The 18,261-nt window shown below is 41.3% G+C and overlaps 1 protein-coding gene across 3 annotated transcripts in view; it reads left to right on the forward strand.

The window, feature by feature from the left end:
• Positions 1-17,746, forward strand: part of PTDSS2 (phosphatidylserine synthase 2) — a 126,012-nt gene extending 108,266 nt beyond the window's left edge. For all 3 annotated transcript variants that reach the window (XM_088470399.1, XM_088470400.1, XM_088470398.1), the window contains 5 exons: positions 5,796-5,914; positions 7,101-7,215; positions 10,413-10,558; positions 12,378-12,563; positions 15,597-17,746. In XM_088470399.1, coding sequence (XP_088326525.1) covers positions 5,796-5,914; positions 7,101-7,215; positions 10,413-10,558; positions 12,378-12,563; positions 15,597-15,711 — 681 coding nt within the window. In that variant the 3' untranslated portion in view covers positions 15,712-17,746. The remainder of the gene's footprint in view (positions 1-5,795; positions 5,915-7,100; positions 7,216-10,412; positions 10,559-12,377; positions 12,564-15,596) is intronic.
• The last annotated feature ends 515 nt before the right edge of the window (positions 17,747-18,261 follow it).

Below are 18,261 nucleotides of genomic sequence, written 5' to 3' on the forward strand. Positions count from 1 at the left end.
TTTTCCTGGAAGGATGTTGATGGCCATTCTAGTCAGAGTATGGCACCATCTAATGTTGATAGCAGACCGGTAGTTACTAAGGCGCCTAAGCGCAAGTTAGCTTTTTATCAGTCTGCTCAACATGGATTCAGACGCATCATCCGAGGATTCAGAAGATGCGTAAGGTTCTTCTCCAGGGTCTAGCTCGGGGGAGGTTGACCATCCATCCAAAGTGGATGTTGCTTGGTGAAGGCAGTTAAATCAATCCTAGTCATTGAGGATGATGAACCAGCTGTGATAGTAAGAAGGCTCCAGTGTTTAAGCAGCACCAGAAGGTGGTCAAAACGGAGTTCCCTGAATCCGAACAGCTCACTTAGCTTATGGATGAGCCATGGGGTAACCCTGCCAAACGTTTTTATGTGAATAAGAGAATAACATCGTTGTATCCTTTCCTGGCTTCTGTATGCGCTAAGCGGGAGGTACCTCCTACTGTGTATGCTCATGTGACGCATTTAATCAAAAATGCTACAGTACAGCCTATTCTGTCTGCATCTTCCCTGAAGGATTTCACGGATAAAAAGATTGAGGCGTGTCTTAAAATGATTTTTTTCATCATCTGGAGAGGTTACTCATCCAGCTATAGCTGGAGTCTGGCTAGCCAAATTGGTTGAAGAATGGATGGGAGCATTGGAAAATTCTTTACCAAATGCTACCAGAGAACAGATGATTTATATCTCCCGTATACAGGAAGCCGCTTTCTATCTGGGAGAAGCTGCTGTAGATGCTGGAATTTCATTTCTAAAGCATCAGCAGCTTCAATAGTGGCACGCAGGGCCCTTTGGTTAAGATCCTAGAAAGCTGATACAGGATCAAAGAGGGCGCTAGAGGTTTTACCTTTCTATGGACAAGTACTTTTTTGGAGCAGAGTTGGATGATAAAATAGCTACTCTAGCGGCTTCAAAGTCAGCAGGTCTGCCATCTACGGCGACTATAAAGTCTAGGCAGGTTTCTTTTCGGTCATTCGGTTCTCAGGGACGAGCAAGGAAACAGTCTTCCTCTAAGGCATCTAGCCTTTTCAAAAAAAAAAAAGGCGACAAACTAAAGGCCCCCATACATCAGAGATTGATTGCAGCAATCGTGCAATTTCCAATCGACTGTGTATAAAAATCTTTCCCTTTTTCAATCGATTGCAAATTGCACGATTGCTGCAATCAATCTCTGATGTATGGGGGCCTTAAGATGTCAGGGTCGGCAAGACGTCCCGCTTCTAAGCCAGACAATAAACTCTCTGCCTGATGGAGCGGGCCTCCTCCTGGGGGATCCTAGGATGGGAAGCCGACTTCTTCAGTTTGCGGATTGTTGACATCAAACAGATGCCTGTGTCCAAGAACTGGTTTCTCGGGTATTTTTTTTTTTTTTTGCACAGATTACCCATCAGATGCTGTCAAGGCTTTGGCTTTTTAGGAAACCATTCACTCCCTGGTGCAGGCTGGGGGTAATAACCCTGGTTCCTGTGTTGCAACAGGGAAGGGGTGGTTATTCCAATCTATTTCTGGTTCAGAAACCGAATGGGGCTTATCGCCCTATACTTAATCTAAAGACTTTCAACAGGTTTATCCATGTACCCAAGTTTCCTATGGAAACTCTCCGATCAATTATTTTGGCAATGGAGCCAGGGGATTACATGGTGTCCCTGGACATTCAGGATGCATATCTGCATGTTCCTATTATACCATCCCACCAGCAATTTTTAAGGGTTGCTGTCCTTCAACAGCATTACCAATTTCGGGCTCTACCCTTTGGCCTATCTACGGCTCCCCAGGCATTTACCAAAGTAATGGCAGTCATATGACTGCCTATCTCAGGCGTCAGGAAGTCAGAATTCTGCCATATCTGGACGACCTTTTGATAATGGCACAGACTCCGGTTGTTTTACAAAACCATCTTCAACCGACCAAAAAAGCGAAGGGTATCCATTCTGCTAGCAATGCAGGTTCTGGGATCAATGGTATCCACCTTCGACATGGTGGGGTATGCTCAGTTCCATTCCAGACCTCAGCAAAGATTGATTCCCTCTAAGTGGAATGGACAGTATCATCGAATAAAATTCCAGAGGATCCTTCTTACTCCAGTTGTTTGTCACTCGCTCCTGTGTTGGCTGAGAAAGGAGCGTCTGAACAAAGGGCGTCCATTCTGGATTCCAAATTGGATACTGCTCACCACAGATGCCAGTCTTTGCGGATGGTTCATCACACCTTTCAGGAAAGATGTACAAATCAGGAAAGTCAAAGCACTTATCAGGGCACAGGACCTGCTTCAGGGCAAGCTGGTCCAGATCCAGTCGAACAATGCAGGATTTCCAGGATACTGGCTTTTCTCCAGGCGGGTTTAGACAGTGGTCTCCGCCTGGCCACTTTGAAAGTGCAGGTTTCTTCACTGTCAGTCTGGTTCCAGAGGAAGTCTCATTACCAGATATTAGAATTAGTACCGTGGGATTTGCCATTGGTTCTTAAGGGGCTACAAGCTTCCCCATTTAAATCCTTGAACTCTGTAGATTTGAAATGATTGATAGCAAGGACACCTTTTCTCCTCGCTATCTTTTCTGCACGCAGAGTCTCTGATTTGGCAGTCTTTCTTGTTGCTCGCCATTTTTTATCTTTTCACCTGGATAAAAGCTGTTCTTCGTACTAGAGAGGGTTACCTTCCTAAGGTAGTGTCCTATTTTCATCTAAAATGAAGAAATTGTTTTCAGCTTTTCAGACTCCAGATCTTTCTGTAGATGAAGCCTCCGTGGATGTAGTTTGTACTCTCTATATCTTTGTGGAGCGCACAAACTAAAAAAAAAAAAAAAAATCAGATGCTCTTTTTTGTCTTACATGGTTTTCGCAAACGAGGATGGCCAGCTAGTAAGCAGACTGTGGCTGAGATGGCTGCGCATGACTATCTCTTAGGTGTAAACACAGGCTGATCTCCCTATCCCAAGCACACTGTAGGGCCATCGTGGGCATTTAGCTGTGGTGCTTCTGCTGAACAATTGTGCAAGGCAGCAATGTGGTCTTCTGTCCACACTTTCTAAGGTTTTGTGCCTTTGATTCTTTTGCGCCTCAGGATGCTTCCTTTGGACGGCTAGTTCTCCTTTCTGCTCAAGAGCATCCCCCACCCTAGGGGAACTGCTTTAGGACATCCCCATGGTATTCCTGTGGATCCCTATGGACCCTGAAGAAGAAAATAAGCGTTATGGTAGACTTACCGTTGATAACTCCTTTTCTTCAAGGTCCACAGGGCACCCACACTGAGGCACCTGGCTGCATGGGTAAATTTTTTTATTTCGGGCGCAGATTCCCTCATTTTGTGTAAATGTGTTTCTGATGTACGTTTGCTCTTCCTTCTCCTCTTTCCTTCTCCTGCCTTGAGGCTTGTTAACTAAACTGAAGTCCTATGGCTAGGGGCGGGGAATATATGGAGGAGGACCCAAGGCATCCTGGGAGTTGAAGCTTTAACGGTTTGGTGCCTGGTCTCCAACCATAATATCCCCATGGTATCCCTGCGGACCCTATGGACCTCGAAGAAAAGTAGTTATCTAGGTAAGTCTACCATAACTTACATTTTTATTTTTTTATGTCTTTGTTTATCTCATTCCACATATCTAGTAGAAGTGATTGTCATTTTGGGAAATGTTAAAAAAAATATATATATAAATATATATTAATATATGCGCACACACTACACAGCGTTTGGCTCTCCCAGTTAGGCATAAACTTGGCCAGGTGCCCTCATAAGAAGCAATTGGATGAGTATATGTGTATATATTATATATAGAGAGAGAGTGTGATATCTGCTCGAACACACAGGCCTGTATCTCAGCAGTTTGTTGCATCAGCTGAGTGTGCTAGAAGCACCAGAGCAGAGAGCAACACCCCAGGCAGGAAAGAGGAACTGCACGGGTTGTGACAGTTGCAGGGTGCTAGAATGAACACTATATGTACATTTGAGAGAGCGAGATGTGTATATCATGTTTAGTGATTAATGTGGTCTGCTAGTCTTTTTTTCATATACCAAAATAAGTCTCAAGTTGGTTGGACACTCCAGAGTTCAGTTAGCTGCCGTTTTCCAAGAGAACTGATGCTCAGCCAATTGTAAAGCTTATACATTGGTAAGCCATAAATGACCCCCTGTACTGTACTAGTGTAATGCTCAATAGAACCAGTGCTCAAGAGCTATACAATAGTGTACAAGCATACTAAAGTAAATGAACATGCAGCTTTATATGTATAATTCTTCAATTCCGGTTTCCTTTTAGACACATTCTCAGACACCGTAATAAAGAATAAAAAAAAAAACATGGTGTAACTAAAAACAAAAGAAAATGACTTTTGGTACATAAGCGCTTTGCATCACTAGAGTATAAATGCAAGAAAGCTCATCTATTAGTGTATATAGTTCTACTTCACAATTGTCCAGATCACTAAGAAAAGAACCAAAACACTATGTGATCTCAAAACTCCACTGTGTGCAATGGATAGAGTTAAGCTGAACCTACCACCATAACAATAATTTGTCCACCAGGTTAACTGCATTGTGATGTAGTAGCAGTCTGTCTAGTTATCTGCTACGTCTCCTGCTCATCCTGTCAATCAGAGAAACATGCAGCAGCTCTCCTACAAGGGCCGACAGTGTATAGGAAACCTTGCGATGTAGAGACTATTATAACTGGCTGATCTTCTCAGCGATGGCCGTCGGCACACCACTAGCAGTTGAATTCCCCTCAATGACCCTGTAAGCAGGGAATCGTTTGTCTGCCATAGCTGTAAACATTGCATATGACACAGCAGACCAGCCGATCGTTACTGGTCTCACTAATTCTTACTAGCATGTAATAATATAATGGCACAGCGGATTTAAATCTAGTGACATGAGGTGCTATTTTGGTGTGGGGGAATTGTGAGAGGAACATCAGCTCTAAGAAAATAAAAACTTCTATAACCGATAATATGCATACTCTCGTGAATGGGGATGTGAATTATAAATTCAATCAACGCTTTGGCACTTTATTATATCAGGAATAAATTATGCATTAATTTGAAATCTAATGATTTATACATCCAATCCAGCATATTTAGCTGTAATTCATGAAGCAATCCATCTGCATGAGTCAAACCAATTGATTTCAAATCGGCAACAGATTTGTAAGAGCAATGAGCCAGAGTGTATTATGAATGGTGAGAGACTGATGCGTTAATATCAGACACAGAAGTTACATCGTAATACAAGCCATAACGTAGCATTACAAGGATTGCAACACCGCTGAATATTCTGAATCACGTATACTAACCGCAGATGCTTTTGATGGGGTTGCGTATGAGTTCCCGGAGGTCGGGTTGCATCTGGTCAGAATACAGACAGAGGTAGGCAAGTATACTACCACTAACCTTAACCGGACGGTGCAAGGGGATGGGGTGGGTGGAACAGGTAGAGGGGCTGCAGCATTGCTGAGCTAAGGGAGGGGAAGAGCAGTGCAAAGATGATGGTGGAGACCTGACTGAGGTGACCCAGCATATGCTGCATACAACATACTAGTTCAAAAATAAAGATATTAGTTACAATATGTTTTCCTAGATCTGTACTGATACATGAGTATGCACCAACACACCCGATCCTACTTATTTTTTAATCGTTGTTCACTTATTGGCACCTTTTTATCTTTGTTTGTTTGTTATTCACTGGATTTGTAGGGAAAAAATACTTTTCTGTTGTCTTTTTTATATGGTGACCTTGAAACCAAACATTAAATACTGATTGATTTATTTATTTTAAAGTGGATAATGGATGTTCTAGTTTGCAATGGTTTTGGGATTTATTGTGGTATGAAGACACTAAAATGGCTTTCGATGAAACCCTATCAATGGCAGGGCCTTTGGAACATTCCAACATACAGGTATGTTGAGACTGCAGCTAAATAGAAACATTACAATTCTACAGCAATGAATTATCAGGTCATAACAACATTTATTTTCTCCCGTCGCTGATGGAGTGGAAGCTGGGTTCTCTCATCATTAGGCCCTGTCCACTCGCGGCATAATGCCATGAATCACGGGTTTATTTAGAGGGCACCTGGCCTTAAAGATGGGATGCAGTCAGGAAGCCGATGGTCGAAATGCCGACCGCCGGCTTCCCGACTGTGCAGTTCCGACAGGGGACTAATGATAGGGGTCGAAACACTGACGCCTATTATCCCTACGCCGGGAGCCCAACGCCCAGCATACCGAACAAAGGTAAGCCAAGCAGCGGGGGGGGGGGGGGGGGGGTAGGTTAGTGGCTGCTGGGGTGGACTTAAGGTTGGCAACCCCAGAAGGGTTAGGCTAGGGAGAGGGGGGTTAGGGTTTACCTAGGGGAGGGTTAGGGGGGAGAGGCATATTGACCCCTGCCCTCTGCTCATGGACCTGCCATTTGCGTCATGCTCCCCATCTATCCTGTTACAATAGGAAAATGGTAGGAGGATCACCAACTCTTCTGGAAGACTGTGGGACTCCATGAAAATGTAGGGGTCTCCCATACTTGCATATGCTTTGTTCTAGAGCATGCACAGTGCGAAAATACGCAAGATATACTTTCCTAACTCCGCATCAGACATTTTATTTTAGTCTTTGGACTGAGGATTCTTAGGGGTAAATTTACTAAGATGGGAGTTCTATTAAGAATTGATGTTGCCTATAGCAACCAATCAGATTCCAGGTATTATCTTCTTGAAGGTGCTAGATAAATGAGAAGTAGAATCTGATTGCTATGGGCAATTTCACTTTTTAAATAGAACTCCCATCTTAGTAAATTTACCCCCTAGGCTAGAAAGATAATGAGTTTTAGACCAAACACTGAACTGCTGCACGTTGAGCCTATAGTTTTGTAGGCATTTGTCAGTAGAACTAAAAATCATATGTATAGCATTTTGCACTAAGTATTATTACATCAATGTAGCCATATTACTCATTTCACTATATAATGGCTTATATGGATGTCCTTTCAAGTTGGATTATACCTTCCCCACTATTAATTTGGGGATTTAAAACTATGCAATTTGAATGTTTTTTTTGTTTTTATCTGCCAATTCTGTTTTCCATTTCCAGGGGAAAAATGAAAAGAATTGCCTTCCAGTTCACACCGTACAGCTGGGTGAAGTTTGAGTGGAAGCCAGCTTCTAACCTGCGCAGATGGTTAGCAGTGTGTGGCATTATATTTGTAGTAGGTATCTGTAGATCTAAGAACTCCCATTTATTTTATAATTACAATAAATTCTTGTTTATTAATAATTTTAAATCTGAGGAACTGTGAAGGAAGCCAGCCGGCGCTGGTCCTGCTACTCAGCCTCTCATTGACTTTCCACCTCGGACGTGTGAGGAACCAATATGGATGAGGTTTTGTTACACATTCATTGGGCCCTTTTAGTGCTTTCATAAGATTGTTGTCTTCTGACCTTTATTATTTTGCTTGATGTCCCTGTCGATATTGCATTTTGCTGCTAGCTTGACTTAAATAAGCAAAATATAGATTTACACCTATAGATTCATGGTGAATTGAATGAGGAGGCTCCCATAGGGCAATAGGCCAAAACTGCAGCGTGAGGAGAGAAGGGTTGTGGGGACGAGCATGGCTGGGAAAGGGGTGCCGCAGTTTTGCCTTTGCTAATCCATTTTTCTGTAGACCCAGAGAAATTAAAATTTGTAAATTAAACGTGGGTAACTTTAAGGCCAAATGATTGTAGCGCTGTTTTGGAACTTTGCACCGATTGAGCAGCAGTAATCTATATATACATGGGTATATTTACTAAAAGTATTTTTATGTCCATTTTCATCAATTGAAATCGACTCAAAAATCGACTGTTTAAATCACTGGCTTAATCTCTCATTTACAAACATCCGATTTTGAAATTGATTTTCGAAAACTAATTTGGTGTTAGTCGGATATGGCTGGTGTAAATGCATTTTGGTTTGAACTTTCTGTTCAAAATCGAATACAAGTACAGCCAAAATATCGAATTTATACACATGTAAAAAAGAAGCAGGCATAGATCACTTTAAAAAAAAAAAAAAAAAGCCCGGCCTGGTGTCCCCCTTTAAATCCATGACAAGTCCTGTACCTGGTCACGTAAAATTTGGGGAAATCCGGTGTGGGGTTCCCCCTAAAGTGGTCAGCCCAGGGCTGGCAATCCTTGGAAAGTGGGGATATCCCCCCACACAAAAACAAAGTGTAGCATAAATGTTGTCTATTAATAAATATACTATGCAAGAAGTAACAGCTACCGTTTGTAACTGAGAAAGTTAAGTCCATTTTAAAAGTCATAAGTGCCGCCTCCTTGCAATCAGCAGATCTATTAATTTGGATTAAGGTTTGAGGACTTCTGCTGGTCTGACAGCAGTGAGGTTATAGTTTCACATTCGATGCCACCATATAATGAAAATGCTTATGACTATATCTCTCTATCATTCTTTAAACTCACTGTTGGCGTATTACGCACTGGCATTACTGGTGACTTTGTAGAGGGCTCTAATTTTGTTTCAGGGATTTAATTAAGCATTACTGCTGTTAGCTTATTAATGGGTGTTACTGCTTGTATATTACTGGGAACTAGTATTACAGTGTATTAGTGCATATTACGAATACTGCAAGTGTTACTCAGCATGTCCGTTGCTGTGGCCTTTTTATTTGCCATTACCTCTACTTTTATTCTGAGCCACTAATTCCTATAGCAGAATTAGCGTTCCTTTACACTTCAGTAGATCGCCCCTGTCTGGAAGTGAAGTAGTCTGAATATCCTATGAAAGGTAGTTGTGTAACAAAATAAATGTGCAGTACTTTAGAGGAAGAACCGTGTCGCCTACTTGTTTACATGGACCTTCTAGTGATAGCCAGTAAGCGAGACCTGATACCCCTGCTCATATTTCTGCTAAGGAATGTCCTCGTTATGTTCCCGGACCTCACTGCTGATGCAGACACACTGTGACGTGTTATGGCAGCCTCTCTGTGTCAGGGAGACTGAACTTGTGGTGCAAATAGCCACAGCATCTAAAGGTTTTCTGTCTATTGCATATGGGCACATCTTTCTTAAAACTAATCTGACTACTCTAATCTAAAGAATTCTGTTTGTACGTTTATGACATAGGGATCTATTTACTAAGCAGTGTTAGGAGACAGAGTGAAAAGTGATAAGGTGCCAGCCAATCAGCTCCCAACTGTCATTTTTCAAACAGCCTGTGAGATGGCAGTTGGGAGTTGATTGGCTGGCACCTTATCACTTTGTCTCCTAACACTGCTTAGTAAATAGACCCCTTAAACTTACCACTACATTGAGTCTGGGGGGCCTATTCATTAAACCTTAAAATTCTCTAGAGATAATTAGGTTTAGAACTCGCATTGGAGTTCTACCTAATTATAGGTGGAATTCATCATTCCACCTCTCCATAAGTATCTATTCCGAAAAGCTGTAATTTTTGCGATGACAGCTTTTCGGGAAATAGATACTTTTCCCTGCCTACACTACCTTATCGCATCTGGAAACAGTGCTGCGCATGCGCTGTTACATCTGTAAAACCAGCGCATGCGCAGCACTGCCTACAGATACATTAAGCTTGTGTACCCTCCGCTCACCTCCCCCCACCCACACCCCCTCCGCTCCCCTCCCCACACCCCCCCCCCCCCCCCGACTTACCTGTCCGGGCAGCAGCCTCCGGCTCCGTCCTGCTGGTCTATCATGTGGTTTCCCAGCAGACCACATGACAGATTAGAAAAAAAGAAAAAAACTTTTTTTTTTTTTTTGCAAAACTTTCTTGTGCTCTGCTGGGGAGCACACATGTCCGACCAGCCTCCGGAGCCTGAGGACGGAGCAGAGCGCCGCAGGGACTCGTCGGGGGACCTGCACACGCGGATACAGGTAAGTCGATTCTGCTATTCGCCACCTCACAGTGGCGAATAGTAACTGCATCAAATTCCGAAAATTCATAATTTTCGGAATTTGATGAATACCACAATTTCCACATCCCCATACTAATGTACTAATGTATGGGGAGTGTGGAAATTAACGCAGGGGAACTTAGCAAGGAGATATCTGTGATATCTCCTGTGCTAAGTCTGTTCATGAATACCAAAATAACGTTATTTAAGGAAAATGTCCTTAAAAACGTTATTTTAGTGTTGATGAATAGGCCCCTGAGTCCTCCCTGTAAAGGAAATGGCTGAATAGGACAACCTTGGGGCTCCGACTAGGGGGAGGGGCAAGTTTTGCTAAATCTTTTACTAGGTGTTAACGCACTAATACTGCCAGCAAGTTAAGGTGAATGAATCTGCCTATTAATGTTACAATAACCTATAATTATTATTATACTATATTTTTAATGGACATTACGTTTGATTAAATTAAAATAACAGTACTTTATTCTTCTCAGTTTTTACTGGCAGAACTCAACACATTTTACCTCAAATTTGTCCTGTGGATGCCTCCAGAACACTACCTGGTTTTATTGCGCTTGGTATTTTTCGTGAACGTTGGTGGTGTGGCCATGAGAGAAATCTACGATTTCATGGATGACTTGTAAGTTCAGCTTATGCTTTTGTATTTATTTATATGTTTTGTCTTTTATGTCCATTATGTCTCAATCTGTCGCTTTATCCAGTGCAGGTTTACAGAATGAGTGAATATAACAATCGCAAGTTGGAGATTTACCGGCTAACCAACACTAGATGGCAGCATAGTGTGCGCTCTGCACATTTTCCATTAAAGCTGCACCATAATCTAGGAAAATATTTTGTTAGGCTGCCTCCTCCAAAACCCTGGGGATTACACATGCAACAGTTTTTTTTTGTTTTAGTTTTTTTTTTTTTTTTTTTTTTTTTTAGAGCTTTTAATAAATGTATTTATTTGGAAGACCAATTGCACACCATAATGTCTTGGTTGCAAAAGTGTAGAGTGTTAATATGGGTTTGTTGGTACAATTACTGCCATGGATATACAGCTTACACTTACAGTAAATGACGACCCCTGGAGCTAACATAAAGGTAATGTTCTTAAGTAGGCAGGAAAACTTAGCTTTAATGCAACCTATTTATCAGGCTGTGTGTTTCCAACTACTCCCTCCTTGAAATGTACTTTTTTGTGTCTCCTAATTTGCAGAAACACTCCTAATGTATGTAAAATAGAAGACACAGATGTATCTCATATCTGAGCCGATTAAATAAAATACTAAAATGAGTTAGAATAAATACCGTAAATTATATTTTAAATCCCTCAGCAAGACTGACTTTCTAGATGTAAAATGCACTCTGTATACCTGTTTTGCACCTACAGCAAGAGTAGTCAATATGATACCCTCCAGCTGCTGTGGAACTATACATCCCAGCATGCCCTGCCACAGTTTTAACATGTCCTAATAGCTAGTCTGTTGCAGGGCACGCTAGTATGTGTAGTTGCACAGCTGCTGGACTCTGCTTGTTGAATACCCCTGACCTAGAGGATCTGACAGTCATTCTTAAATTGCTGTAAGATCATTGTACAGTCCTGCTTCAGTCTGGGCCCTGGTGTTGCATTACACACACACACACGCTAAACTTTTTCCAATTTGTACACACATAGGGGGCAATCCAAATAGGTGCGAGTCAGCTTGTGCGAGCAGTTCTCGTGGGAGAGCTCTCACTGTGAACTGCAGTTGCAATCCAATTCCAAACTTACATTTTGCAACCCCCTAAGGGTGCAAAAAGGTAGGGAAAAATCTTTATTTTAAGGTAATACTGTCAAGACACCGTGCACAACCCCTTGGACCCCCCCTCAATGACTAATTAGGTATATTGGAGATTTTCAACCAGCTTAATCGGCCTAATAATTACATGTGATTTTTGGGTGTTAAAAAATAAAATAATTGCCTCAATTGCCCCCGGAATCAATTTGTCTGGCCCTCTGAGTTTTTAATTTTTTTCTGCTAGCCTCATTTGGATTACAGGGTGCTTAGAATGGCACCCTGCAGCCAGAATCTATGCAGCAGTGCCACCTGGAGCGTCCTTAGGAAGTTTCTGATGGCCACACCGCTTCCCTTACGGCTCCCCAGAGCATCCTCAGGATGCTCCGGGCATTGCTCTAATCACTAGAGATTGTGACCCCGCCCCATGTGACATCACACTGAGGGGGCGCGGCCTGCAGCAGGCGCGCAAATAATGTTATATATATCAAAATAGCCCTCGGCAGAAAAAATGATCCCCACCCCTGCCTTAGATGGTGAAAAATATTTTGAAGTAAAACCAATTATGCAATGAGTTTCATCTTCTCCACTCTCACATGTCCGCTGTTATAATCCTGTTAAACTGCTAATAAACCATTTTATTCCCAGCAATTGTAAGAGATTTTATTTTTGTTCTTTTAGACAGTTCTACAAAAAACTGGGCCAGCAAGCATGGATGGTAGCAGCAATTACCGTGACTGAGTTCCTGATTGTTGTAAAATACGACCCTTACACCTTAACGCTCCCAATACCATTCTATGTCACGCAGTGCTGGATTCTGGGTATAGTCCTCGTCCTCTTATGGACAGCATGGCGTTTCTTTATCAGGTATGCAAACTATAATGCTAATAGTGAGACACACTCCTTATTACTCTTAACTATTGCAGGTTGAGTCTCCCATATCCAAATATTCCGAAATACGGAATATTTTTAGCATGACTGAGATAGTGAAACCTTTTGCTTTTTGATGGTTCAATGTACACAAACTTTAAGGCACAAAATTATTAAAAATAAAGTCTAAACTTACCTTCAGGCTTTGTGTTTAAGGTGTATATGAAACATAAATTAATTTCATGTGTGTACACAAACTTTGTTTGAGCCACAAAATGATTGAAAATATTGTATAAAATTTACCTTCAGGCTGTGTATATAAGGTGTATATGATTTATAAATGCATTCTGTGTTTAGATTTGGGCCCTAAGACATTTCAATATGGTATACAAATATTCCAAAATACAAAATATTCCGATATCCAAAATACTCCTGGTCCCAAGCATTTTTGATATGGGAGACTCAACCTGTATTGAGCTATAATGCAAGTTGCTTATTTTATGCTATTTAAGTTACATGGTCCCCATGCCTGTTAGAACATCTGTATTAAATGGTATAAGAAGGTTCTCTTTATGCGAGCTTCCTAAACTTTTATATTGTGACACACCAACCACGAATGCGTCCCAATGCATTGATCTGACCAAAAGACCCAGATATCACACACATCTAAATATATCTGTTGGGTGTCAATCACTGTGTGAACACAAATGTATCATCAACTTGACCACAATGTATTCTAAGTACAGATAAACTACTGAGTTATCCTATCGCTGTTCTCATGAACAGAGTCAAATAACTATCAGATAACTTTGAGATCATATCTTTTATAACGTTCTTATAATACCGTACTGTTCAACAATTAAAATGATAATCTATAGATGGAGGGAGCAAGAGATCCATGTTACTTATATTCTTGCTGTGGTGTAAAATGTTAAATTACAATCTTACACATACAATATAAAGCAGTTTAACCTAGGAAATACGAAACAGGATCAAGTTTCCATTACTCTGAATTCTGTGTCAGTGTTTATAGCAGTACTTCCTCATGCAAGAACGCAGCCCAGGTTTTATTCTAGTTCCCATGGAGTTGTAAAGATATTTTCAAATAATAATCTATGTGGGGAGCATGGAAATACGTACTTGTTCCTGGTTTATGGGAGATGGAAGCACCAGGCCTGGGCAAAGCCCAGGGGATCATCCATTATCCTCCACCTATACTTGATCACTCAAACATGTCGCTGCCTGTGTTGTGTATGTGAGTGCAGTGTACTGCAGGGCCTGATCGGGAACTGTTGTGTGAGACTAGCCCCCTGTGAAGACACATTCATGGGGAGCAGTCATGGGCAGCCCTGTTCCATTACAAGACCTCTTGGTATGTGGACTATCACCAAAAACAGCTGTTGCTAAAATAGAAGATAAAAACTGAGGAGCATGATCACTACCCAATTGTAAAATTCAAATTCTTCCAACACTGCGTATCCCAGTAATGTCATAAATACTAGGAGTGGTCTGATCGGTATGAAATACTGACAGTCTGGATCCTGTCGGTCAGAATCCCGTCAGGGTTAACATACCGACACTTGTTGGTCTGTAGGTTAACCCTCTCCCTACCCTGACCCTCCCTTTTTGCTGCCTAAACCTAACCTCCCCCTGAACCTAACCCTCGCCCCTCTCCCACCCTGCTACTTAACTTCGGCATCCGCTGGAATACCGAACGCATACCGATTGGTCAGTATATAACATGCCAGTTCCCTTTTTGGATGACTGGCACCAATGAAGCAGTAAAGGAATAAGGAATCATAGATGCCTGTATACAGATGTGTCCTTACATCTAGCGCAACTTGCCTGGTGTGAGTGAGCCGCCAGGTACCGTGAGACTCTGCTAGCACCGGGTGTCTTTTTTTTTTTTTTTTGTCGAAAATGCGTCTTATGCTGGGTATACACTAGACGATATGTCATCCGATTCGGCGGATCGGACCGACATATCTGGCACTGCGTCTAGTGTGTACCCGCTTTGTCGCTGACTCTGCACGCTCCCGCGCGTCGGCAGGGCTGACGGGGGATGCCGTTAGCGAGTGCCATGCTGCCGAATGCAGCATGGCTCCCGCCATCGCTTAACCGCTGCCCGCATCAGCAACTGTGTATTAACTTGCCAATGCCGGTTCCTCCGCCAGGTCCCGTTGCTGCTGATATCGCGCTGGGTACACAATGAGTGCACCTGAGTCTGTATATGAAGCACAACGGAACTTGGAATAAAAAAAGCTGCGGCCGCTACATTGTAGCACTTCGTATACATATTCAGAGGCTTTGCCGCACACCGATATACAAGTGTCACATATCACATTAATCAGCACAGCCTGCTGGTGCGTCCTAGTATCATCTCATTATGCATTTAGGGCCAAAAAAATGCAAAAAGACGCCCGATGCTGGCAAAGTCTCACTAAACCTGGCGCTGGCTGAGAGGGGCTTTGTACTGTGACTGCAGCAAACGTATGTAAGGACACATCTGTAGGTGCTATATTTATATTTAATTTTTTTCCCATTTGTCAGTAGTATAATCTGGTATAAGGAGATTGGTTAAATCAGAGGTTCCCAAACACTGCCGTTACAGTCCAGGTTTTAAGGCTATCCATGTTTGAATTTTGGTGGTTAAATTTATGTAGTAATTATGTCACCTGTGGTCAAGCATGGATGTCCTTTAAAACGTGGGCTGTAATGTCGAAGTTTGGAAACCTCTGGGTTAAATCATTGCCACATAATTTACCACATACTGATTTTGGATCAGTGTGGTCTGTTTGTAACAGTGGAAATTTCTTCAGGTTAAATATGGGAGAGAAGGATGGTAGCAGAGAAGGTTCTGTGCTTTTAATTATTTTTTTCTTGGCTTTATCACTTTTTATATATATTTTTTTTTTCATTAATTTGTTTGTAGCAAGGCCTAATTTACTATGACTTCTGAAAGTACTGTACGACTTTTAGTTCAGTTTCCTTTAACACTTTCACTGCATTTTATTTATTTATCATCTGCAGAGACATTACGTTGCGTTATAAAGAAATTCACCGGCGGAAACAGGAATACAGACCGGAAGAAGCGTTACAGCAGAACGGGGAAGCAAATTCTGGAAGCAAACCGAAAACTCTTTGAGATTTCCAAAACAAAGCGGTTTTTCTGCCCAACCCACCGTTACGGAACATGAATTGTACTTTTTATATTTTAATGTATTGGATACTACTGCTATTTAATAATGAAATCCATAAAGCCTTGCGCTTCACTTTTTTTTTTTTTTTTTTTTAATCCTTGTGGAAAGGAAACTGGAACTTGAAGGTCAAACCTGCTGTTTTGCACCAGGCACAATTAGAGCCCTGCGTCTTATGACTTACAGCTTTTGTATAGTAGCAAAGTATTTCAACTTGTATCTAGTGCGGTTCTGTATTTTTGTTAGATATTTCTATAAAAAAAATTTTTTTTTAGACTTTTATTAGCATTCCATTTAAATAGAGAGTGAGGTTTTAATGAGGACATAACGAACAAAAGCCAGTTTCAGCATTTGTTTAAGGATAAAAAAAATTACCTTTATTTTGTTTTGAGAGCATTTGTCACCTGCATAAAGTAGAGGCAACTATTTGATGGGTGGATTTCAGTTCTATGAGCATACAGTCTACCAATTCACCGATACAAGGCCTCATGGTTATTGATCATGTGCCTCCATAATGTAAATGGTTTTTAGTGAATGGAATAGATATTTCCTGCTAGTTTGCCCAGTATTTATGGCACTGCAGCCTACCTGTGACCTATGCTGTGTGTATGAAACAGGTGCTCTTAAATTCAATTCAGTAATGTTGATTGTACCGTTGCATTGTAACTTTATTACTGATATATGCAGATTTGTCCTTGACCGCCTGTCTGGACTAACATTTCTTCGGTTCCAGATTGTGCTGGTTTCCCTCCTGTAAATACATATAACCACACGTTGGTCCACTTCCTAGTGCCACTGTTCTCACAAGCATAGGGTATGCAGCAGACTGGTATGGCTTTGGATGGTGAGGTCTTCTCAGCAGCTTCACTAGCCAACCATAGATTAACCTTACTGCTCTGAGTGCATAGTGTGATCTTATGTTGCTCCAAAATAGAGGTGGGCAATACCACCCCTCCCACCAGCTATTGTAGAACTACAAATCCCAGGATGCCCTGCCACAGTTTTGCTATTTGGCCATGCTAAAAGTGTTGCAATGCATTCTGGGATTTGTAGTTTAACAGCAGCTGGAGGGCTGCTTATTTCCCACCCCTGCTCTAAAAACACAATCTGTCCTTCGAGCTTGAAACCAGTTCCAAGCAAAGTACTTTTTCAGGTGTACACAAAAGGTCTTTGATCTGGCAAGAAGTGTTGGTAGTTAGCGCACAGTGTTCTCTGCAACATTGTCAAAATATAAATGGTTTATCACTATAGAGGCGCAGATGTTAAGATTTTAAGTTATAGATGTGTACACATAAACCTAACCTCAAATCAAGCCAAATACTATAGCTCCATTTAGTGTGCAATGAGCTTTGCAACTAGGCCGCGCCAATACACTAATCCTAAGTGTCTAGTACACTATAAGGGAACTAAGACGCAAAACTGAGGGGAAAGCATAATGGAGACAAAAAAAAATGCAAAACTGAGAAGAAAAAAAGTACCAAAGCTAGGGTAAACGGGCAAAATACAGGTCAGATAGAACTGACCCACGCCATGCATTGTTGGCTTTATCTGTGACTTCATTCCATTTCATTTTTTTCCAAAAACACTAATCCTAAGTGTCTAGTACACTATAAGGTAAACTAAGACGCATAATGGAGGAAAAAAATAGCAAAATTGAGGTAAAAGTTCCCAATCTAGGGTAAACGGGCAAAATGCAGGTCTGATGGTATTGACCTGCACCATGCATTGTTGGCTTAATCTGTGACTTTATACCATTTAATTTGCTTCAAAAATACTAATCCGAATTACTTAGCACACTGCAAAGTAAGATGCAAATTGAGGAATAAAGTATGACGTCTGTGTAAAAAGGCAAAAGACCGGTCCTATATGAGTGACCGGCGCCATGCATTATTATGCTCTATCTGCGACTTCATAGTCTTTCCTTTTGCAACAATAAATACTAAGGGGTATATTTACTAAAGTGCAGGTTATTTAGAAGTGAAGATGTTGCCCATAGCAACCAATCAGATTCTAGCTATTATCTTCTAGAAGGTACTCGATAATAAGTAGAATCCAATCAGTTGCTATGGGCAACATCTCCATTCCTAAAAGCTCACAGTTTAGTAAATAATACCCCTAAATATCTAATCGCTATTTGCGTACTATAGTGCAAAATTGAGTAATTGTGCCATGGTGCAAAAAGTATAGGTGTATGAGAACAGTTAATAACGTGATCTTCTATTGCACTAGAAAGGTAATATTTCTCCTGCCAGATTACCGTATGTGTAGACCTGAACAATGATTTTGCCCAGCGATGGTTTCAAGGTAAACATATGGTTCCTCCAACTGCAACGTCTGTCGAAAAATATATATATAGTTTATCATTGTAGAGACATTTTAAGATTTTAATCTGTTCGACAAAAGGTGTATAGGATTTTTTAAAGCAGTTAACTAGGTCTTAATTTTACATAGAAAGACAATGTAGCTACTTTATTGTAGATAAATTAATTTGAAATAAC

Source organism: Taudactylus pleione, unplaced genomic scaffold, assembly GCF_031769625.1.
Source record: "Taudactylus pleione unplaced genomic scaffold, aTauple2 ptg000100l, whole genome shotgun sequence".
Taxonomy (NCBI): domain Eukaryota; kingdom Metazoa; phylum Chordata; class Amphibia; order Anura; family Myobatrachidae; genus Taudactylus; species Taudactylus pleione.